At 41.1% G+C, this 24717-nt stretch overlaps 3 protein-coding genes and 1 long non-coding RNA gene across 6 annotated transcripts in view; 1 reads left to right on the top strand and 3 right to left on the bottom strand.

Moving 5' to 3' along the window:
* The first annotated feature begins 6618 nt into the window (after positions 1–6618).
* LOC109615844 lies at positions 6619–7790 on the top strand. Its single transcript, XR_002196847.3, has 2 exons — positions 6619–7045; positions 7376–7790. It is a non-coding gene; the product is annotated as an uncharacterized LOC109615844 (long non-coding RNA).
* Positions 7791–12565: 4775 nt separating this feature from the next.
* vent (ventral expressed homeobox) lies at positions 12566–13532 on the bottom strand. The gene is made up of 3 exons (XM_010897017.1): positions 13271–13532; positions 12951–13150; positions 12566–12838 (listed from the first exon to the last, which is right to left on the bottom strand). Exons 1-3 carry the CDS (start codon positions 13530–13532, stop codon positions 12566–12568), a joined length of 735 nt encoding a protein of 244 aa, XP_010895319.1.
* A 2227-nt stretch (positions 13533–15759) lies between these two features.
* On the bottom strand, positions 15760–16806 carry vox (ventral homeobox). The gene is made up of 3 exons (XM_010897018.3): positions 16477–16806; positions 16137–16369; positions 15760–16033 (listed from the first exon to the last, which is right to left on the bottom strand). The coding sequence occupies exons 1-3, from the start codon at positions 16757–16759 to the stop codon at positions 15809–15811; spliced, it is 741 nt and encodes a 246-aa protein (XP_010895320.2). The 5' UTR covers positions 16760–16806; the 3' UTR covers positions 15760–15808.
* A 1432-nt stretch (positions 16807–18238) lies between these two features.
* LOC105025938 (kinase non-catalytic C-lobe domain-containing protein 1) overlaps positions 18239–24717 on the bottom strand; it is a 37078-nt gene continuing 30599 nt past the window's right edge. For all 3 annotated transcript variants that reach the window (XM_020047013.2, XM_034292932.1, XM_010897011.3), the window contains exons 25-30: positions 24042–24124; positions 23742–23895; positions 23366–23488; positions 22924–22983; positions 20865–21022; positions 18239–19566 (exon numbers count right to left, since the gene is read on the bottom strand). In XM_020047013.2, the coding sequence (XP_019902572.2) occupies positions 19335–19566; positions 20865–21022; positions 22924–22983; positions 23366–23488; positions 23742–23895; positions 24042–24124 (810 nt within the window). In that variant the 3' untranslated portion in view covers positions 18239–19334. The remainder of the gene's footprint in view (positions 19567–20864; positions 21023–22923; positions 22984–23365; positions 23489–23741; positions 23896–24041; positions 24125–24717) is intronic.

Here is a 24717-nt window from a genome sequence, read left to right as displayed (position 1 = left end):
ACATTCCAGGTATAGCAGGAGTTGGACAATGAAGCGATTTTAATTATCGCTATCCCGTCATCTGGAATCCGTGACAGGTAGCACCTCTGACATGCTTGTTTCAGAATAAATGAATACAGAAGCTTCAATAAGAACAACATATGAACGGTCTCTCTGGAAAAGAGTGTCTGCTTAATGGAACTAAAGGTAAATGGAAGAGACCAGACGGAGAGACCAGAGCACCAGTGCAGACAGAGTGAACGAATGAGAGATGCATCTCAATACTATGCGTAGACACACTTCTGAATTTAGGGGAATGTGGACCAAATCAAGACATGGGAGGCTTGTTAGTGGCACATACAAACAAGGTCTTTGAGATAGATGAAAAGGGAACACTGAGGCCGGACCTCGGAGGTTGCTGTGGGCAGGATCACCCTGACCTATGCTTTCATTAGCCTTGATTGATTATAGAAGTTAACAGCTTGTTGTGAGTTAGGTATTTTCATTGGTATGGAACTGAATTGTTCAATATGAAAGTAGAATCCAGGAAGGGAATGAAGAACAGTTTGAAGAACATTTAGTGAGAGATGTGAAGCCGGTGGAGCTCAGAAGAAAGCTAAGATATTGTTATGAACCAAAACACATCAGTGACCTTTAGTGAAACATTCCCGTCATGTCACCACACACATGAATGCACATAAACGGACACACACACAGAACACGACCACAAGTACCTTGAGTTCAGTACTCCTCCCTCCCACCAGCACTCACCAGTATCAGGGTCCGAGAACACCCTGTTCCCTGGAGACAACCCAGCTGCTTAACCTTATCTCTTCCTCTCCCACCAGGTTCCCACCACTATAGGAATCACCTTCAGTTGCACAGTGCCTTCTGTAAGCATATAATAGGAAATGTGTCCCTTAAATAAACATTTTGGATTTGTGATTAAATGCTTTGCAAGGCAGTCTCCTTTTGTTTTTTAGTGTTTCATATACTGTATGTCTTACAGTTTCTAAGGAGTGAGGAGGAATTGACTAAATGAATCCCGATAATAAGTACCCGACATTGAAACAAAAGATGCCAACCTCTCACTATTACCAATGGTTGTACGGTGGTGTTTTGGGGAGGAGGGAGGTGTTTGTGACTTTCCAACCAATCATTATTTAAGAGTCGTTCAGAATGAATGTAGAGGTTATCAGCTGTTATCAGCTTTGTGCCTTAACCTTGAAGTATAGGTACATAACTGTAATTACAATAGGAACTACAGATGGACACACAACGACAGAGAGAGTAAGAGAAACTGCGAGGTATGGACAAAAACAGGACAAACCGAGAGAGAGGCAGCGACAGAGAGCAAGACAGAAATACAGACAGAGACAAAACTTTGGCGAAAGACTGAGAGAAACAGAGGCAGATCAGAACTGGAAGAATGTCAAAACAAGTAACAGGCAGTGACCTTCACAGCTCCCAGCACAAGAAGAGAGTTAGAGAAAGGGAGCGAGGAAGAGAAGGGAGTGAGGAAGAGAAGGGAGGGAGGAAGAGAAGGGAGTGAGGAAGAGAAGGGAGTGAGGAAGAGAAGGGAGGGAGGAAGAGGAGGGAGTGAGGAAGAGAAGGGAGTGAGGAAGAGAAGGGAGTGAGGAAGAGAAGGGAGGGAGGAAGAGAAGGGAGTGAGGAAGAGAAGGGAGTGAGGAAGAGAAGGGAGTGAGGAAGAGAAGGGAGTGAGGAAGAGAAGGGAGTGGGGAAGAGAAGGGAGGGAGGGAGGAAGAGAAGGGAGTGAGGAAGAGAAGGGAGTGAGGAAGAGAAGGGAGTGGGGGGGGTAAACGAGAAAATAGAAGTCAATTTCCAACTACCACTGAACTGTTTTTATCCAACTACCACTGAACTGTTTTTATCCAACTACCACTGAACTGTTTTTATCCAACTACCACTGAACTGTTTTTATCCAACTACCACTGAACTGTTTTTATCCAACTACCACTGAACTGTTTTTATCCAACTACCACTGAACTGTTTTTATCCAACTACCACTGAACTGTTCCTTTTTCTGTCCACATCTGAAAAGGAGCTACTGTCATTGAAATAGTGACCCTTTCCAATTCAGGTATTCCCTCAGCAACAGGGAGTATGAGGGAAAACAAGAGATCAAAGGGCAGGGGAGAGGGTCCTAAAATTAAAAAGGTGAGAAGCACAGGGACTTTAGAAACCCACACATCATAAATACAATACTGCATAGTCAAGACTATCAAAGGCTTACAAAGGCAAAGAGACTGTGCGAACACTAAATATTTCATTAATCAGTGTTTGATCTTTAAATGCAGCATTATGGTGCTATTAGCAAAGATCAAACCGGCTAATGTAATGAAAGAGGAAGGAACAGGCAGCACTGGTGAATCTGATGAATCGGACTGTCTCAGACAATCAGATGTCTTTACTTCCTATTGTACAGAGCTGTAGGATGCCAAGTCATCCCGCTTCGCTACAGGGAAAGTTGTTCCCATCTTACTCACGATCTTGCATTGTATGTTCAAACGCAAGAAGGCATGTGGAAATTAATCTACTCAAAAGTGTCTACTGTCTAAGAGGAAATAATGAATGAAAAAGTGTGCACTCCACACTGTTGCTCTGGGTGGGATTGTCCGCTAAATGAATTACGTGAAAATTGAACTCAAATAGATTTATTGTCATGTAACTATAAAAATGTGGTTAGTCACTGCACACGTAGGTTAATGCAGTGCAATTCTTCTAGAAATGTGGTGACAGGATTTGATTGAATAACATCATTAGATAAGGGACTCAAACGGCATATTAATATCATGTTTAACTATTATTTTGCCATAATTATACCACAGTAACAGTTAGTTATCACATGGCAAAGATTTGAAGAATTCAAACAGTCTGGACATGCACTGGACATTTCTTGCTCTGAAACAGAAATAGGCTCCGATGCAATTAAGATCCTCTATTCACACAGAATAATTTAGTGTGCTCTTGTTTCCACCTAAAAGTCCTTTGTTTTTTCGACAGGGACAGTCAGACGGGCCACAGGGTGCAGAGGCACTCATCAGACTGGGAGAGAGACAAAGTCCCGAGCCTCGTGCTCCAGGGGAAACCCAGGGACCCGCTCCATTTGAAGTGTTAATTTGCCCAGGCCAGAGGGAGGGAGGCAGATAAATTGAAATGTCTGTGACTGGGGTCTGACAGGCATTGTTGTCTCTGAACCACCAGCGAGGGGGGGGGGGGGGCAGCCATGGATTTAACAAATCCCGACATCGAACACGGTTAGATCGCTCGGCAACAGATTGGTCTGCACTGATAATGGGGGTGAGCAACAAGGTCAAGTGGATGAGACACCGAAGAAATGTGGACATGCCTGTAACTTTGTCCAAATGAGGGCTTGCAATGATTTTGACCTCAGACGAGGCCTTTGATAAATCCATATTAACGGCACAGCCTTGGGTAATGAAGTCAACTAAATAATGAGAGGGAAAAAAAGAATGAAAATAGGACCTGGGGTATGGTGTGTACGAAGGAGTTACGATAGCTCAGCGGAGAAGAGAGAGAGCCTTGTCATAATGTTACCAGAGTGCAGTCTCATGCTGTGTTGCTGATATCATGAACACCACCGACTGGGAGACAGCTGGGGTTCAGACCTCCCCTTGTTCATTATTAAGTGAACTAGCGTAGTTCGTTTGGTATGAGTGAGGACTAGCTACACAGTTGTGGGTTCTATTCCCACAGGAATCACAGGGAGCAGACAAAATCTAAATGTACTCTCCTGCAAGTAGCTTTGGATGAAATGTTTTCTAATAGCATGAATTCAGTGAATAATAATGAGGTCAATGAAAAAGTACAATTATTTATAAAGGAGGCAACATCATCACTCAAAGTCACTGTAAAAGCCAGGCTATGAGGACAGAACACTTTATCATCCTTCATTACGGTTAGTGTTATATGGTTTTTACATCACACAAGTTACATTTAGATGAACAAGCCTTGATGCCAGATGGGGATACATTGTTTTAGTGAAAGTGTCAATGGTTGCACCGCCAACTTACAAGGTAATGAGGAACACTTTTATAACCGATACTCCCCGCGGCTACTGAGGTCTAACGATGACATCTCGCACAATGTGTATTGAAAAGGAACAAGCAATGAGGTGGGAAGTCTGGTTCTGTAGGTCGTTCCAGCTCCATAAACAGAAAAAGAAAAAAAGCAGTTGCTGGGAAGCAACTAAAAACATCTCATATTGGAAACAGAACTATTCCATGACCAGCAACATCATTTATTTGTTGGAGAATGGCATGTTTGTTACCAGGTAAACAATGTTCCCAGAGAGTTAATACGTTTTCCAGGTCAGTGATCTGGCCGAAATATTGCACGTGCACGTGTTTCGCCTTAATCGTTTCCGTTGTGAATCGAGAATTGTATTTTCATTTGATGTTAATGTTATTTAAATGAAATTATTTCTCTCACTCTCTCTCTTAACAACAGTTCAAACTGAGCAAGAGGAACAATGTTTATCAGGTTTGACTGTTTTTCCTATCCCAACCATTCCATGACCTCTGAGCCAGCCTGCCGGATGCATGGTGTCTACCCAGCGGCCTGCTCCGACACAGCACCCGGAGTAAATAGTGCATCCACCTCTCTCCTGGCTCCCCACCTTATGGCCTCATTCTGTCATCCACCCCCACAACTACCCCCCACCCCCCGTTGCCTGATGCAGATTGGCCCCTATGTGTGGGGCCATGGGTGTGCCTTCACCAGCTGTCTGACGGACTCGTCCAACCTGGTGAAGAGACAGGACTAAGAGAAGAATACGCTCTTGCGGAGATGCAGAAGTGGAGAGAGAATTGCAGTGGCGCTCAGAAGAGATCATCAATCCACAACATTCTTGTCCAATACATAAAATACATGAATTCTTCCAAAAGGCTGTGGGGCCTCACAGGTCATTGTCTGGGATATCACTGTCCAGAATGGAAGATAGATGGACATTTATAGTGGATTGAACTCTCAATGCAATGCAGAAAACCTCTACAGTCAAGGCAAATCTGTATCAGTATTCATCCCGTGCCTGCACTAGTATGGGAGACCAGTTTGGGAGTTAATTCCACCATGGAAAAAAAAGTTACCTCATAAATACTGCAATGTGGGTTTGATTGAATAACATTTTTCATCATGGACAAAGGATTGAGTTCACAAGCCATGAGGTCTAGTCAAAAGCACGTTTTAGGATGTGAAATGAACATGTGATTCAAGAGAAACAGCGACTTTTTACACAAACCCACAATGAATGGCAGCATGGGAAACATTAGCCACCTGGGAAATGATTTGAGTGTATTCCCTCTTTCAAGATGGGTAAAACTGTTGGATTTTCCCTTGTCGACTCTGAGATATAACTTCAACCATTAGGCTGCATGGCACCCCTAATGTCATTCAGGCAGAAAATGTAGCCAATTATTTTAATTTGAACACAACAAAAATGTCAGATTTGTTAAACAAATGCAGATAAACCTGAATATGCTATGAGCATCCGTCAAAATATAATGCTTCTGAAATGTTGCACTTCCAAAAATAGTTGGTGATACATGGCAGGTCTATTTAGATTAAAAATCTGCTTTTGTTGCCCACTTCTGAGATGGGAGACAGTTTTGCTGAAGTCTGCAATTTTCTCTTCAAATATAAAAACGCTGCAAAAAATGACGTGTAAAATTCTGCATGTTTAAGGATAGCCAATTAAAGGGAATCTCTTGAGGACTGAGAGTAAAATGAGTCGGGAATTCAAAGTAAACTGACAGTAACAAGAGGACATCTATTCTGTTTTGTAAATATACTGGAAGAGATTAATAAGACATGTAAAGAGAGGAGGTAAAGAGAGGACAGAGCAGTCCAAGGGCCACATGAGGTAGTCTGCATCAGTGCAGTACTCCCATCCAGGGCTTGAAACTGCTGCCCCCTAGTGGTGATAGTGGAAAGTCAAAGATGAGACATGATGAATGGTGTAGATAAAATTAAGAGCAGTCGTTTTCACCACAGGGCAGGATTCGCACATTCACGTCTGAAATCAGTATATTAAATGTACTGGATATTGTTCAGGATACGATCACATCCTGATAGGAGAACAATATACAGGACCTCCCTACTATACGACTGTAAAACAGGGTACACTCATTCCTTGTTGGGTCCTGTTCAGTTCTGCTATTTAAATGCTAAAGTTGGCCAGATTTTCCTAGCTTATTCACGTGGGAATATGGTCCTGTAAGGATGGGTAGGTGGGTTTTCCTAGAAGTGAAGAGAATTCACCCAGTAACTGAAACCTTGCTGGTTCTAACCCTGAAGCCTAAAATGTGACCATGAGCACGACATTTAACCCTAACCAGGTCATTAAAGTAACAATAAAAAAAAACGAGAGAGGCATGTATGACACATCCAATCTCTGTTATACATGAACATTGCTCTTCAGTGAGAAATAAAGAAGAAAGTTTTCATTTCTGGTTGGTTAGAGGGTTTGGCTTGCCTCTGGCCTTGGCAGGCCAGACAATCGCACTGCTGCAGTGTGTGTGTGTGTGGGTGTGTGTGAGTGTACTCTGTCTCACCTCAGCACACCCGGAGAGTCCTTGTGTGAAGACCTTGGCGAGTGCAAAAGCATGGGTCTCAATCTGGGAGAGAGAGAGAGAAAGAGGCCCTGAACCGATAAGGAACTTTTCAGCGGGTCGGAACAAGCTGTCCCAACTCTCCCTCCTTTTTCTCTGTGCTGTTGACGTCTAAGAGGAAGATAGCAGATTATTATGTAGCCAGTCCAACCTGGGTTACAACGGCCAACGAACTGCAGCCAATCAACCTCAGATGAGGCACACCGGGTCTGTCGCACTTGTTGCTGGCAACTTTAACGTGGGTGTTTTTAGGGGGCAGCTCCGCAGGTGCAAAATCAAGGAGGGGGCATAAGTGCTGACGGAGCTCAGGAAACTGCTACTGTGTCTTTCTCAAACATCTTCAAGGTCACTGGGGAGTGATAAATGCCCCATGAGAAGGTGTTTGCTTTGGGGAGAAGGCTCAGCAGCTACACAGGGTAAGTCAGATTCGGAAAATGTTGCGCATTGTCAAATATGTATTTAAATATATATTTATTCTGAGCGTATGGGTACCACTTCAAACAATACTTGCATATTTATTTTCATTTCAAGTCTTTTTATGTATTTCTTTATGTGTTTCTTTAAGTCTTAACCCAAACGCATGTAGTACAGAATGCTGCTTTGTCGGTTGGTTTTTAATAAAATATTCTCCCAGGCTCATGCAGATTATAGTCATTTTCATATTTTGCTGTTAAAGTTTTTTAAACACACCAGTTGAATTTCCAAAGAGTTCATTCTGTGAGGTTTTCTGTGCCTCTCCCTTTCAGGTCCTCACATCAGCTGGTCGGAGAGGGGTATCTTCACTCGCTGTTCCTTTTTCCTATGCATATACCTCTTTGAGATCTAGCTTTAAAGAGGCATAGGGCATGGGAAAATGGGGCTGCAGAGGTATTTCACTGACTATCCCTGGTCAACCACCTCAGCCCAAAGTAATCCCAGCTCCCCCCATCTTTAACCTGGAGGACTCCCGAAAACCAGATCACACCACTAGGAATTCAGTGGAGCCTCCATGTCATAATGACCTAAGAAAAATCGATTTTGCAGTGCCCTGAAACAATCGGTAATCATCGTCTGATAGTTTCTATAGTTTGTGCTTTGACTATGGTGTAGTTCATTTTGTCCAATAACTTTTGTGTTGTCGACTTCCAATTGCTTAATAAATAAAAATCTGTTTTTTTTGTCCATTTTGTATGTGTATAGATCTGTCAGTTGTTCAGTAACTAAGTGTGTAAAAAATCTAGAATAAAAGAATCAATAATTGATTGGAACATTTTTCCTTTTTTATATATAGGCAACATATCCCAAATTGAATAACCATGAATACTTAGAGAGGAATCAGTTTATCTGATTCAGGTAATACACTTACATTGATTTATATAATAGATTAGCCTTTCTAGATATCCGTTGAGCAAGGGCTAAATTAATTCAAACATGCATTGGAATATTTACACAGTAGCTCTTTTTCCAATGGTCAAATTAACTCACCCAAAGGTCCAGGGTACAGTATAAAAGCCTACAACTACCACCAGGGCGATCGCTCTCATAGGAATGCTATGACTTTAGAATTATGAGTGTGTTGGCAGGGAATGAATACTATAAATAAAGACACTGCATAAATGTTGCCATGGTGAGTTTAAATTAATCACTGCCTTAGATGAGATGCCACCAATACCATTTTGTATTATTGGCACGCATTAATGACCTTACAAGGTTTTCAATACAACATTCAGATTTTAAGGTCCAAGGCTATACAAAAGCTGGTTTAGAGCCCAGCAAATTCTCTTAATTAGCCTTAGCTATGAAAGGTAAATATTAGAAGTATGTAATAATAGATTTTCCTCAATTATTTGAGATTAACAGAATCATATCCACATACAGTTGTGGCAAAAACATTAGCACACTTGCATTTTCATCAAATAACTCACAATTGTCAAATAACTCAAAAAAAATTTAATTTCACTGTTAATACCTTTGTTTTTATATTCATAACTTAATGTTATTTCAAAGCAAAAATCTAAATAGAATTGGCATTGACAAATTGATTAACGCAATAGACTAAATATTTTGTAGTGCAGCCTTTGGCCAAAATAATTACATTCAAGAATGTCCTATAGCCATAGAAGACCTTCTAGCAACACTGTACAGGCCATTTGTCCCACTCTTTGTTTGCTAAATGCTCCAGTTCTCCCAGATTTTTAGAGGGCCTCCCAATTCTTTTCAGGTCTCCAAAGGTTTCAAGGTAGAATTTAGATCTAGCCTCACCAAAACTAAGTCAAATTTGACCATGGGGAAGGTGTTCTTCCCTGTAAACATAGAGATGTTGTGCTTTACCAAAAAAAACTCAAACTTGTTCTCAACACCTACTGGATCTCCTACCAGACAAATCCTACCCACTTCTAGAATGTGCCAACAATATTGCCCAGGTCATTTTCTGATTTTTGGTGGAGGCTAAGATTTTGTACATTTTCCCAATTGTATTAGTTTTTTTCAACTGTAAACTAAAGAAATGCATTTACATGGATGACAAAAGATGTCAATAGCTTTCTGGGAGAAATGGTGAATTATTTCAATTAATTGTGACTGTAAAGAGGTAATGAGAAAGAGAAGGCTCGAAATAGTGTGGTTCTAAAAGCGATGCATGGTTCTAAAAATTGTGTCTATGACTCTAATCATTTAGATAGCATAAGATGCAATGTTTTTGAAGAATGTTGCCAGTATGAAAGTATCTGTAGCCTAGGATAAGAAGGAAGACTGACTGATGAGAGAACAATATGAGAAGTCATTATTCAGCCAACAGCCACTGGGCCTGTTATTCCTATTCTCCTCAGTCCTGTCGGCTCCACTCTGTCTGAACCCATTCAGCCACAGAACATGTCAGCTTTAGGGGCAGTTAGCATATCCTCACCTGAATCACATTCACTGAAATAGTAGTTGTCATTCAAACACGCCCAATGCATATCCTCACGTGTGAATGAGAAGTACGGATTACTGTATATTTTATTCATTCAGCATTCGCTGTAATCTGTCAGTTGGTTATAGCTGATCTGCAGTCATTGTTTTCCTAAACTGAAAAGATGGAGGGAGAGGCCAAGAACATATTTGGGAATTTATTAACTGAAACGACCCATGCTGATTGAAAGCATTGCTTTATTTTTGTCTTTAATTGCAAGAGTCAACCAAAAGTTGTCTTCCATTTTTAACCCAACTCCAAATTGAAACAATACAAGTGAGGCTACCTGCCTTGGTTAAAACTCCTGTCAATTCTAGTCAGACAACATTTTCATTAAGCTGAAGTATAAAGCTCTCCTAACTGTAGCATTGACATGATATCTGAAAACCATATCTGATATGTCTGATTGATGTCTGTAAAATGTATATAATAAGCGTCTTTAACACTGATATATGTCTATCAGAATAATATGTCAGTTGATCAGTTTGAAGTCGTTGTAATTTACTTGATAGTGTGTTTGGATTTTCCTATTAAAGGTGGTTTAAACCCTGAACACTAATAGGCTGAACGTTGTGCTATATGAGAGAGTTTATGTTGCAATTGTATTGGTAACCAGTTTATAAGAGTAATACATTTTAGGTAAACGGTATATGCTCAATATGCTCAGTATACGCTCGAAACAATTCCTCAAATAGCCGTGGTATATTGACCATACCCTGGTAGAGTATTGCTAAATTATAACAAGATGTGTACTTGACCCCATTTCAGCAAACCATCAACAAGATATATTTGAATGACTTGGACTGAAGATTCACACAGTGGTCTAATGGGTGAGAACTCACCTAATCCATCTAAGATATTGTTCCTGACATATAATATGAAAAGTAAACTATTGAGTAGCACTTAGAAAATAAGTATATATTTTAAAACAATTAAAAAATACATACATTTTAATTATAAAAATGTATATAGCCTACCATTTAGGCTAGACAAAACCCTAATATCTCATAATGAAACTTGAAGTTAATTTTAATAGCCAGACAGTTTCAATCTACTTCCTATAGGGGCCTCTAAAACATCATGCAGATCACAATTCTGATCATGCAACAACAGATCTATCTGTGCAATCCGAAACCCAGAGTTAGAACCCAAACTGCAGAAAACCTATTCAGTATCAATATCAATTAGATATTGTTTTGGAGAGCCGAATTTGTCCTTTTTTGAAAAGCCCAATGTCCAGCAGTAGTAGGCCCTAGGTGACAGTGATGCTTACATTTTGAATAAACCATTGAGTATGCTAAAATGATCATTTAGACCTATTGTTTAACTGAGTGCACAGTCCGGGAGGCTGTGGTTTCGTAAGACTGTCCACTCCTCGATACCATCCCGTGTCAAGTCTTAAATCAGTAAACATCCCTATCTGGACATATTTGACCTCGAATACATCGGGATTAGTAAGTATTGTATCTGTTGTTTCTGAATTTTTAAACTAACTCTCTTTGACCTGGTGTAGATAAACAGTGAGCATATCAGCCGATAAGGGGTGAAATTAAGAGAGTTTCAACAAGAATTTCCCAGTGGCAAATTGGATTGACCATCAAATAATTCCAGAATTGTTTATAACGGAATGACTCAATCAGCCACGTATTTAGCTGGTATCAACTAATGACTTTAACGTGAGGCAATCTACACCAATTCCAGACTTTAGGGCGCCGTTCCTTCGCGCCTCTCGAGTAGGTGAGAATCCTCCGATTGAGAGACAATAGAGCTCAATAGATCGCAATAATATCGTAGTTACCTCCGCTTTGATGTCTCTTTGAAGATGCAAATCTCATGCTAGCAGTTCAGTCAAGGCGCAGAGCCCCACTACCCGACGAAATCGAAGAAATATTTGTCTGTGCTGCTGGCAAACAAACCCATACGGCTAATCAGACAGGCTGAGTGGCCTATACCGCGTTCTGACATTAATCTAATGTTTTTGGAAGACCGCCCTTCAAGTTGTTAAAAGATCTTGTTAACCAAATGCGTATTTTTATTTTTTCAACTTAATGTGTCCAGAACCCGCCATTTTTCACATTTAGTGTCCAGAACCCGCCATTCTTCCATTGAAGGAGGGGCAGTCTGTCACGGTACGGTGAGCAGCAGCACCACCGTTCCGTGCACTCTCCTTTCCCATCACTTATCCCGGACTTGTTTTGTGTCACATGTCTTTAACCATGCACACCAGGTCCATATCACATCGTTTGTAAGTGTTTAAATGTTTCCCCTCTGCTCCCCACATTCGTCGATCATTTTGTTCCATGTCTTCTTGTGTACGGCATGTGGTGAGTTCCATGTTGCGGCATTGTCAGCCCTTTTGTTTCATTTTTCAAGTAATAAGTGATCGGCGTTACTTTTGTTTAAATTAAAAAGGATTGAACATCGACTGCCATACTGCGATTGGTTCCTTCGTCTTCACCACAAACTTGTGACACAGTCATGTTTCTGACATTTTATTTTCTAAACGTATTGAGGCCATGGGCAATACTATCAGAATTGACACCCAAGATCAACGTCAAATCATTTGTTGGAACAGTTTTTTGCCTAATTTACATGCAGGTAGCAAGGGTTTATTAACATAGTTATTGATCATAGCTACACAATAACTGTAAACCGACATTTCTGAAGTCATAGTTTTATGATAATTGTTTAATTTAGTATAGCATTTGCATTGTTTTCGTGGAAGAAAGATGAGTGGAAAGCATATTAATAAAATAAGTCCTCGTGTAAAACGTGCTTGTTTTTTTAAACAAGGAATAAACCGAAATGTGAAAGACAATATACGAAGAATGAAACGCGCATGAAACAGGAAACGAGTGACTTTTTTATTCTTGATACATATATATATATCTTTATATACAGATCTAGATTCTAGATACGAATTGGAATCAACCAGATGCAAGTCAAATAATTGAACATAAATAATAAGCAGTTATATTATTATATTTGGTCTCTGATTGTATTTCAATCAGTAGTAACAGGGTGGCAACATCAAGGGGTTGACTGTTTGTTGATGAACCATCGGTTGCATGGGGACTCTCTGAATTTGTTGTGGGTAGAGCGCTTGGGTGCTTTGGGCGAAAGCTCGGAGCTGTCCACCAAGCGTATGGTGCTGAAACGATGGAGCAGCTACGTAGACCAGCGGTGGCAACAGAGATGCAGGTGGAGCGAAGAATTCTGGGCGCAGATCTTGGACTTCGCGCTTCAGCTTCATCCTTCTGTTTTGAAACCATGTTTTCACCTGAAGGAAAAACATGAAACATTTGTAAATGCTTGAACTATTATGTAATTCTTGTTCGAATCAAATATTTCATGACAGGTCAAAGGTTCAGCTATATAGTTTTTGCCCTCACCTGAGTTTCGGAAAGCTTCAGTTTCTCCGCAATCTTTCTCCTTTGAGTTGCGCCGAGGTATTTGTGTTTGTTGAAGGTGCGTTCTAGTCGGCTGATCTGATCAGTGGTGAACTTGGTTCTCAACCTGCGTTGCAGTGCAAACTCGCCCTCAATATCGTCCCCAACCTCGCTCTCAGAGCCGGTCGTGTAACCACAGCTGTCTGGAAAGAAGAAAAGTAAAATATTGTCGGTCATATCACGATGATTTATTTGACAGCATCCAATATTGTCAAAAGCCAGGTTTAATTATCTCAAACGCAAATGGAAAGGTATTAACTTACTGTTTGGAGACGATGGAGTGTAGTCTTTAGCCGTTTTGTTTGCAAGCGCTTCCACGTCAACGTCTTGTGATACTTCATTGTGTAGTTTCGCCTCTACTGAAACCCTTGTATACGTTGATGGTGCTCGAGGAAAAACTTCACCACATATTTGAGACGTTGTTCTACAATGTCTGCCAAGAGTTGTGTCTTCTTTCACGTCCACTCTGCCCGTTACAGTGTTGTAACAACTTTTAGAAAGCCATTCTACTGAGAAGTTCGCCATGTCCGTTCGCTCTTCGTGTCTGCGTCCTGCTAGTCTATTGTAGGCCTCCGGTCACCGCTCCTCTCTCTATATAGAAGACACCCCAGTATTTGCATATGCAAAGAGACTCAGAGGAACGATAAAAAACCTGATTGTCACTGTAATTGCAATTAATAGATGTTGCAATTGTGGTGTTTCACACGTTCAATAGCCTCGTTGATGTTTCTTGGTGCCGCCAAGTCTGGGTACGCGATCAAATTCCAAGTTTTGCCTTTTATTTGCCCTTAATAATAATGAAATTATATAGGCACGTCAATAAATAAAAGGTCGGTTCGATTAAAGGAGACGGTATTTACAAAATCTTAGGGCTCAGATATGGTTATATAACAATATGTCATTAGTAAAAAAAGAGAAACTTGTACCTTAAGCCCCCCTAATATTGTGACTTTGTGCTGGAATTATAGGCACACGGGCTTTTCATTGTGTACATACGTTAGATTATCTGCCGAGACTGTAGCTACTGGACAGGCGACTTTTAAGACAATTGTTTTAGATGCAGACATAAGCGCCTAGTTGTCTACCCGCCAACATGAAGCTGATTAGACCAATTGTCTGTCTGACAAAGTGGGTGTGATGGCCATAAGCACGCCTAAACGGAAAGTGAGAGAATCACGTTTGATCTCTGTTTACTTGTGAATTTAAAAGGCATTTGCTCTATAGGCCACTGTCGCACCGTGAAACTGAAGAAACAAGTCTTGTAGTTTCACAATTTTAATCAGCCTCAGCAAAGCAATATCACCGTAAATATTTATAACAAGACCTACAGTATTTGCTCTCTTTTTCTCTATAGCCTAAGTATTTGACAAAATGTATTTTAGGTTCTAAATAGGCCTACCTTCTTCAAAGTATCACAATTTCGTGGATCCAACTGGACAATGACTGACTGGTTTTCACATTTATTCATATAGTCAATAGTGACCAACAATTCCCTTCTTTTAGGCACAGTGGTTCAGCAATCGTATCACATCATCACACTGTTACCCCAGGCTGAACTTCAAACCTGAGATCGGGCTGTTCAGCACACAAAACCCCAGACACTCTGGAGCCAGTCCCCAGGGTTCATGTGGTAGGTGTAAACTCATCAATGACTGGTTCAATTAGAACTAATTGTTGACCATGATCTCTCCGTTAGCCAACCTTTGATGTACCACAGTGAGGACAAACAGAATTAGTTCACGCGCATATGAAAGCATAGTATGTGAGGACTTCTGCTAGAGGAAAGTGACGCGAGCGCAGTAGAGGTTATAGGAGTCTGTCCGCGCATGTGTCAGGAAAGTCCACTGTTAGCTTATACTGTATTGAATAGAAAAACGTAGACTGGTATGCAAGCTGTCAGCGATCCTCGTTACGTCTGGAAAACGTTATTCCCATCACGGCTTAATTTTTTCTGGGCCTCCATAGCCTTTAGATAATCGTGGTAAGACAATGTATCTTTAGTAGGCTACCGGAGGTTTTTTAGTGCTTTCAAATACTAATGCGGTATGTATAACACGAAAACAGAATCAAGATGCTTAGGCTGTCTGTTCTGACAGACCACTGATTGGCGTTGATGGTCACTTTAGGAATCGCACTCAATGGCGTTACTTGGCTAAGTATGATAATTCCAGAACACAGTGCTTGCGGAGATAAACATGGAGCATTTTGTCACTGAGCCAGGTTACTCCCATTTACTCCCAGTGCGCTCATGTTGCTGTTTCCCGCACCTCTCCCCAATTCGCAAGGGTTGGGTCAAACGCGAAATATAAATCTCGCTTCAAACTTGGAGCTAACTGAAAAATAAATGTTTCCCCTTATTAAAACTTCTCTGATTAACATTTTAATCTGTATGCTTGTTGAACTCATACTCATTCAAAGGATCCCTCGGAGGTACGATCAAAATAAGGAGAAACAATGTCTTATATGTAGGACTGATCCCATAATAAAACTTATGTAATCTGACATGTTGTATATATACCATAATAAGAATTAAATTAGGCTTAATGTACATGCCCATGAATATAATATTGCTGTTTTACATATGTCTGCAGTCTACACCTAAACTAATTAATTTGGTGGGAGTTGTGTAGTAAAATGTTGACATTTGATAGGAAGACGGTGAAAGTTTGAGATATAAGATATACTTTATTGAAAGATAAATATACTCTATTTGTACATATTTAAAAAAGTATGAACATTTTTACAACCAGCAGACAACAATAACTCTTGCATTATGGTTTAAGTGTCTTTGTATATCGTCTTTAGTAGTAATGTGCGTTGGGAATCATCAGATGATGGTGCTGGGGTGAAACGATCTGTTGCATTTGGATATGTGGCACTACCGGCCGGTACATCTGGTGGAGGTGCTGTTGAAGGTATGCAGACTGAAATGGGAGCATGGGCTGAACCGGAACGAGGCATTCTATGCGCAAGTCTTGGGCCTCGCGTTTAAGTTTCATCCTCCTGTTCTGAAACCAAGTTCTCACCTGAAATAGATAACATGACAACACTTAAAACGAAATCCACACAGAAGACCAATAATTCTGTTGGCTATTATTATACGTTTTTTATTCTGGTTTCTTGTATTACCTGAGTTTCAGAGAGGTTCAACTTCAGTGCAGTTTTGACTCGATCCGCGGCCTCTGGATATTTGTGTTTGAAGAAAATCCTCTCCAGCTTTTCGATCTGCTCTGGCGTGAACCTAGTACGCGCACGTCGTTTGGCCCCGTCCCTCTCTTCCTCGCTCCCCTCCTCCACGGAGGGACATTCCGAGGAGGTAGCCTCGCTGTCATATCCCGAAGAGTAACCGCTGTTTTCTGAAACTGTGGTAAAATAAATATTAGACAATACAATGCATTCAACGAAAACCATGACTTGAATGAGTAATTACCATAATTGTTCATTATAATTTCCGTTGTAGCCTACTTACGACTTGGGGAAGAGCAAATGGCCGGATGCACAGATGAACATAACCTCGATTCTGCCTTTTGACAATTAGTTATGGAATCCATTAATTCAATCCTTGTGGCCTTTGGTTTTGGCTGGAGATGGACCTTGTTATAAGAGGTTGGTTGTCGTGGCTGAACCATGCAAGGCACGTGAGGTCGAAAGTGATTTGGAATAATATCCAAAGTTCCAGTGTCCACAGGTCCTTTTGGGTGGGAGTCGTGATGGCTCTGCGCCAGCCAGTCTACAGAGAAGTTCTTCACCATGTTTGCTTGTAGGTGCCGAGAAGGTTCTGAGAATGTTGTGGCAAGACCTGTTGGGGGGCACTTCATTTATAGGCCCAGCCCTCTCCCAAATTTCCATCTACAAAGGCGTGTTAACGCCTGATCGATTCCCAATGATTAGGGCCTAATGGGTCGTTATTGAAGTCTTTACATATCCTGTGAGTGTGTGAAAGCCTGGCGCCACCAAGTCTGTGAGAACCAATTGAGCTCATTCATTTGTCCTGCCCCATTTGAAACCGAAACAGCTGTATTACACGATGCACAGCACCTCTGCATAAATTCTAAGGATATAATACTGTTACAAATAAAGGCCTAAAATGCGTTGATTCCTAAAAAAGACGTGACGTTTTGAAAAACGAACGTGACAATTGAGTACAGGCAGACTAAAAAAAATTGTAACCAACTTTAACCACAGATAAAAATTGTAAAAGACAAACGAATTTATCTTTAACTTGATATTAGGTCAATGACGATGTCCTCTTGTCTTATAATTTGGACAAAAACACGGGTTTGTTAAAAGGTTTTTGATACAATTTTATGATTTCACACCATGTTATAACTACTTCTGTGTCTGTATAGCCTTATTGTATTTACATAATTCCTTCCTATAAGTCTCTTTTCCCACACTTGCAATCCTATGTAAAACAAAGACAAGTACAATACTGTTCTAATGGTTTAGTATTAACACCTTTTCGATTCCCCGGTGAGCACTGGCGCCAGTGGCCCAACAGCCAGCGTTTGGCGGAGCCGGTTTAAACATGAATTTACAGATCAAAGGAATTACAGTAGCAACACAATTAGGGTTGATTTTGAGCCAGTTGTCATGTAATTGGCTAAGAACGAGCAAGAAATCAGAAAACCGCAAAAATGGCTGGATTTAATTTTACGTATGTGTATTCTCAAATAGGATGTTCACTAAACCAGATGTTCACTAAAGAACATAGGAATAATTGAGAAATGTGCTGTTGAAGAAGTTTGACCAACCCAAATTACACGACCAGGCCACTGTCTCCGGGCGTCTCTCGTATGCGAAGCCCTTCAAGTATTGCAGTCTTTTCAGATGGATAACCCCCAACAGCTAAGGGACAATAATCCTAAAAGGATCGCTTAGCTATGACAATGCTGATAAGGATATACTGAATGTCTCCTTTATCGATCATCAGACAGTGGCTGCGAAAGCTTGGATTCTCAGCATCCCAATTACGACCCTTTATCTCGAGCACTTTGAAGATGTCTTAACAATGGAAGCTGCCCGGCCCGCACGGAAAGTCGCGTCCACACAGAGCACATTTCCTCATATCTATGGCAAAAGCCCTAGTATTCGTAGATATTTTACTATCAAATTTCACACACGGACACAAACGGACCGAAGACAGACACAATTATAATGTACCTGATCTTTCAGCATCAGAGAGCAGTATCGTATAATATTTTTTCCTTATGAATGCACCAGACTACAAAAAATGTAATACATATTTTAATAGAATGTTTGCTACACATTCTGAGCATGTTATGCTGTAACCTGCTTGATTAATGATTATGATTACAAAGCCTAAAACATAATAATCTTCAGTAAGAAAACCTTAACACAAAAATAAGTATTGTCATGATCATACTAAAATAAGTAGAACATTCAGTAATTTAAAATTGTTCAAGTAAGCTACCTTATAATCTCTGATGATTGGAATCTGTTCTTTAATCATGGTTTTACCACACATCACTTCTCCTTTGCAAGTGCATATGCCTATGCAACTATTTGTAGCCTACTGTATATTCTGCTTCCTATACACTGGAACAGCTAGCAATTATTTAGGCATATGTATCTATGAAAATGTACTATCAATTCAAAAAAAAAAATAATCTCTCAAATTGCTGTAATTATCATGTCAAGTAGCCATTGGCAATGTATTTTAATCATGCTCTGGATAACTGATCACAGTCATTAGCTATCTGTGGTTGTTTCAAAATGATTTTTCAAATCTCACTGAGCTATAATACTTAATGACAGTGAATTAAGTAATCAAACATTCATGCAAGTTAACATTATAAGGGTGTGTTAGAAACTAGCATACAAACTGTGTACATAAGAAATGTGAGCATATATTAACATTTATCAGAAGGGTTCTAAAATAGTATTTTCTCTTGATATTATCCTAATTGCAAAATTTACAAAGATGTTTCAAATGACTTTGTCATCCACTCCAAATCATGGAGTTGGAATTGTCCAATGGGTTGTTGGGATATGAGGTAAAAAATCAAGGGTTGAGTCCATTGGCTAACGGCCAAATGACAGTTGTGGTCTAAACCTTATATGCCTTCATGCTGGTCATTTAATCAAAACACAGTAGGGATTGTCATCAATGTGTCTTAATGTCATTACCAATAAAGGAAAATTAACAAATTCCCAAACCCCATATACTGCTACAAAATGAAACAGGTTTGGGGTCTGCTGAGAAGTTGTCTGACAAGGATATCTCAGAGGAGTACTGACCTACAAACAGATCCCCCTCATAAGTAATTATGATCTAAAAGTCCATACTGATCCATCAGTCACCATTCACTGGAAGGTGGCCTTCATTCTTCTCAGTGTGTCCTGTAGACGGCGGGTGTGGCGGTCAGTGGTGGTGTGGTGGAAGTTAGCCTCATTTTCGGCAGCCAGCAAGGGGACATCGCAGGCGCCAAGTTGTGCCATGCGCTGCCTGAGGTAGGCCTGGAGCACCAGGTCTGGAGTGAAGGGGTACACCGCCCTCTGGAACGCATCCACCTGACTCACAACCTTCGCAATGGTCCTATAGAGGGAGGAAGATGAAGCAATGAAGAGGGGAAAGGAGGAGAGAGACTGAAGGTAGGACCACCGCAGAGACAGAGAGGAAGACGGCAAGAGTGGAACGCTCATCGCCCGCCACCCACTTCACTGAGCACTTCAATGCAGTACAGCAGGTGACCTGATTTCCACATTGGCGAGGGAACCAAAGGTCTATCGGAAAGCAGCTGTGACTCTGCCTCTCACCGTGAACGCTGGTGACCTCAGCGTCTGTCACCGTCGATGCGTCCCAGAGCACCTGGCACGCCACATCTCCCGAAATCACAATGTATCCCGAAACGCCATCTGGCTGTTCGCTACCTCTAGTAGGGGAGCCCAAATCCAACACAACGGCCACAGAATCACCAGATGTGTCATTACCGTCTGCCACAACCTTTGTGAACCCCAGCATCTGGCCACCATATTTGAGTGGGTAGGACACGGGGAAACTTGTTCCGGGGCTGTCTGAGTTTGGTGGCAACGTGGCCCACTTTTTTTCATTGAGGGAGGAAGTTAATCTCTGGTTTATCAACTTAGACAATGAGTGACCGTTAGGTTGATTTCCATGTCAGAACAAAAGGTGACCAGAGCAGATTCATTATTTATTGAAATTGCTTTATTCACCAGGTTCCTGGACCCTGAAATAGGCCTTGTCCTTGATTTAGGGCCTTTTTCCACTATGAAAGAGAGAGGTCAGAGAGAGAAGAATACTTATTTTACCCAATAACTTACAAACACTTAAGTTTACATTAACACTTACTGATAGATAAGCTGAGAGTGGTTTGAGGGCTGGGATCCAGGGATGTGTGTATCAACCTGACCAGCACCTTATCAGTGTCCACTATCCAGATGTCTTTTCATAAGCTGCGTTAGTAAGCATTTATGAAATAGATTTGGCCACAAAAGCCAAATAATAAGTCTACTGCTATTTTCCTCCACCTCAACCCTACTCAATAATTATGGTAAATATATTGTCAATTTGCATCTCACAATCTGATATAAGGGTACATATTGGGAGTTTATATTTCATATTAATTTCATGTTTCTGTGTAGATTATTAACCAATTTGAATGACAAGCTGTTTGGGAGCCTTCTGACCTGTCTCTTAATATTTCATGAGAGAGAAGGAACAGAAATATCAATACATCGATCATTTTCAACTTGGAAATAATGATATGTTTTCTATATTGTATATAGTAGCCTTTACTGTGTACTTAAGTGTACATTCATCCCGGATATGTTTTCAGGAACATGGCCCTGAGGTGCTGCATTACACTCATTCACCTGAGCTTTGGCCACTTGTAGGCGCCGCTGGTCAGAGTGAAGGATCCTAACTCCAGCTGTTGAATGTGTATGGCCAGGATGTGGGCAGAGGGGAGGGTGGGCCTTTTCTTCACACGCTCTCCTCCCATCAGACACAGGTTATCACTCTTTAGAAAGACCTGACAAAGAGGGAGGGGCAAGAGAGAGAGAGGAAGAGGGAGGGAGAGAAGGGGAGACAGAGAGAGGCAGAGAGAAGAAAGGACATTACATAGATGTGGAAAAGAGGTAATTGGAACAGAATAGAACACTGAACACCTCTCCCCGTGTTGGAAAACGTTAGCTTTGAAGAATGCTTTAATTGGTACCCAGTCGAAACAAATTGGATATTTATATATTATAACAGAACTTTATTATAGGCATAGAGTTTAAATACATAAGTTGAAAAGAAGTGACTGCTAACCGCTACATGCCTTTTGAATCAGCAGTTAGAATAGCTAGCATACAGAAATCGGTGTGTGTAGTAAAAGGCGTTTTTAGCTGTAATGCTGTGGTTTGTAGATGTGGAGTTGGGATCCATACTAGCATCATACTCATTTGTATGTGAGCAAATATTATACCGACCAGCCATAACATTATGACCACTGACAAGTGAAGTGAATAACACTGATAAACTTGCAATCATGGCACCTGTCAGTGGGTGGGAAATATTAGGCAGCAAGTGAACATTCTGTCCTCAAAGTTGATGCGTTAAAAGCAGGAAAAATGGGCAAGCGTAAGGATCTCAGCGACTTTGACAAGAGCCAAATTGTGATGGCTAGACGACTGGGTCAGAGCATCTCCAAAACTGCAGCCCTTGTGGGGTGTTCCCGGTCTGCAGTGGTCAGTACCTATCAAAACTGGTCCAAGGACCAAGAAAAGAAGTGAACCGGTGACAGGGTCATGGACGGCCAAGGCTCATTGATGCACGTGGGGAGCGAAGGCTGGCCTGTGTGGTCCGATGCAACAGATGAGCTACTGTAGTTCAAATCGCTGAAAAAATGAATGCTGGTACTGACAGAAAGGTGTCAGGACACACATTGCATCGCAGTTGGTTGTGTAGGGAGCTGCATAGCCGCAGACCAGTCAGGTTGCCCATGCTGACCCCTGTCCACTACCGAAAGTGCCTACAATGGACACGTCAACATCAGAACTGGACCACGGAGCAATGGAAGAAGGTGGCTTGGTCTGATGAATCACATTTCCTTTTACATCACGTGGATGTCCAGGTGCGTGTGCGCCACTTACTTGGAGAACACATGGCACCAGGATACACCAGGCCATCCGGCGGAGGCAGTGTGATGCTTTGGGCGATGTTCTGCTGGGAAACCTTGGGTCCAGCTATTCAGGTGGATGTAACCTTGACACGTACCACCTACCTGAGCATTGCCGCAGACCATGTGCACCCTTTCATGGCAACTGTATTCCCTGATGGCATTGGCCTCTTTCAGCAGGATAATGCGCCCTGCCACAAAGCAAAAATGGTTCAGGAATGGTTTGAGGAACACAAGTTCAAGGTGTTAACTTGGCCTCCAAATTTCCCAGATCTCAATCCAAATCGAGCATCTGTGGGATGTGCTGGACAAACAAGTCTGATCCGTGGAGGCCCCACCTCGCAGCTTACAGGAGGTAAAGGATCTGCTGCTAACATCTTAGTGTCAGATACCACAGCACACCTTCAGAGATCTAGTGGAGTCCATGCCTTGACGGGTCAGGGCTGTTTTGGCGGCAAAAGGGGGACCTACACAATATTAGGCAGTTGGTCATAATGTTATGGCTGATCGGTGTATAAAGAATGTAGAATAATGCTGCTTAGGCTCAAGGAGATTCACAAGCTTTATCCCACTGCTTCTTTCCCCAAAGCATTGCCATGACATTTCCATTGATGGTTTCCATTAACATCTTTACGTCGCATTACAAAATGCTGAACAGCTGTGTGTTCCAGAAATTCACACAGAAGGTGTTTTTTTCCTCACTTTATTTGCCTGAAAACCCCAACTGGTACAGCAAAGGACACACACGCTGATACACACACACGCCTCACCTGCACAGCTCGCAGTTCCTCCCGGACTTCACATACCTTGGTAGACAGATGTTTCCAAGCCTGACGGCAAGAGAAGAGGTGTTTCATTTAGCAAGAACCAATAAATCCGTCCCACACTTCCAAAAGCTTTTTTCTTGTTAGGTTCACCATTGATTTGAACAGGTACAGAAATATCAGAACATATAGAGAAATAGCACCAATACATCATTTTCAAATGCTACACAATAATCGTACACCATATTTGCACTTCATGGGGGCAAAACCTTATTTTACATTCAGTTAAATACTTTTAACATTAATATTTGAACATATTAATTGCAATATTTACTGGTTTCCTTAACAGCAGAGTACAACAGACATTTCAATTGGAGCTTAAGAGGTAGTCTTTTTTTTACAAACATTTCACCATTATTGTCTTTAGGGAATAGGTATGTAGACTTACAGGTAACTGTCTGACTATCACATTCTCCAGGCCTCCAAGGATCTGCATGGCTGTAGCAAAGTCTCTCCATTCATAGCAGTGTTTGCCAATTAACAGAAACTTGGTGAGCAAAGCAGCTTGTGTCTACAGCAAGGGAAGATGAGTAGAGATTATACCGTCACGCATTTAGAAAACTAATTATGGAAAACATAGAACAGAACATAGTGCAAGTAAATTTAATGACTCTTACATAATTAGATGCAATGGACAATGACTGACTTTGCAATTTGAAATAAATGAAAATTAGCCATTGTGTGTGTATGCTGAATAAATGAGTGGATACAGAGAACAAACTGCAGTACAACTGAGTTGTAGGCTGGTTACTAGTATAGCTCACCTTTACTGAATCACAAGTGACGATTTCAGCAGAGACCCAGTTGGAGAAGGTGTCTGCATATCTCAGCAGCTGTTGGAGGTGGCCATCTGGTGACACCCCCTCATTAACAAAGAGATTGCTGCCCTCTGCTGGAGGTAAAGAGTGGGCCACTTGTCTGTGGGAGGAGTCACAGTAAGACTAGGAACTGAGCTATGGGTTACACAGGTCCATCTCATTTTTTAACAGCACCCATTCGTTACTTCAAACACATTTAATGGGGATGTCACTATACTTCTTGGACCAAATTGAATATTAACTCACTTGGTGACATTAACAGCATTGTCCCTGACTCCTTGAGCTCTAGAGTTGAGAAAATGAATTGGGCGACAGCCTTGAAACATTTCCTGTAATCAAACCAACAGCTTGTGTTACATATTCATTGAAGATCATTTATAATTATTGGAACATGAAGCCTTTGTTTTCTTCTTTTCACTCTGTACTCCAAAAGTTGGGATTTGAATTTAAACAATTCCTATAAGGATAACACAACACCATTTCCAAAAAAGTTGTGACACTGTAAAATAGTACAAAGACAACAAATGTTGCAACTGAGAAATGTTATTGTTTCTTGAAAAATATATGCGCACTTTGAATATGCCAGCAAAACTTTTCAAAAAAGCTGGGACCGGGGCAACAAAATTAGATAAGTTGTGTAACACAAAAGAAAAACCTGGTGGAACATCTCACAACTAATTAGGTCAATTGGCAACCGGTCAGTAACATGATTGGGTATAAAAAGAGCATCCCAGAGAGGATGAGTCTGTCAGAAGTAAAGATGGGGAGAGGTTCACCATGCTGTGAAAGACTACGTAGGCAAATAGTGCAACAATGAAAGAATACAATTTCTCAAAGTAAAACTGTAAAGAGTTTGGGCATCTCATCATCTATGTTACATAATACAATTAGAACAATCGTTGTATGCAAAGGACAAGGGCAA

This window comes from Esox lucius, chromosome 6 (assembly GCF_011004845.1).
Source record: "Esox lucius isolate fEsoLuc1 chromosome 6, fEsoLuc1.pri, whole genome shotgun sequence".
In the NCBI taxonomy this organism is placed as follows: Eukaryota; Metazoa; Chordata; class Actinopteri; order Esociformes; family Esocidae; genus Esox; species Esox lucius.
The sequence above is the reverse complement of the archived record's forward strand: the minus strand, read 5'-3'. Positions and strand labels throughout refer to the sequence as shown.

Excerpts from the sequence above, each read along its gene's own strand:
- vent (XM_010897017.1), bottom strand. The coding sequence starts at position 13,532 with ATGGCGAACTTCTCAGTAGAATGGCTTTCTAAAAGTTGTTACAACACT. Across the intron at positions 13,151-13,270 it reads CACTCCATCGTCTCCAAACA|ACAGCTGTGGTTACACGACC; the intron begins GTAAGTTAATAC and ends TCTTCTTTCCAG. Across the intron at positions 12,839-12,950 it reads TGAAGCTTTCCGAAACTCAG|GTGAAAACATGGTTTCAAAA; the intron begins GTGAGGGCAAAA and ends TTTTTCCTTCAG.
- vox (XM_010897018.3), bottom strand. The coding sequence starts at position 16,759 with ATGGTGAAGAACTTCTCTGTAGACTGGCTGGCGCAGAGCCATCACGAC. Across the intron at positions 16,370-16,476 it reads CATTTGCTCTTCCCCAAGTC|TTTCAGAAAACAGCGGTTAC; the intron begins GTAAGTAGGCTA and ends ATTTTACCACAG. Across the intron at positions 16,034-16,136 it reads TGAACCTCTCTGAAACTCAG|GTGAGAACTTGGTTTCAGAA; the intron begins GTAATACAAGAA and ends TATCTATTTCAG.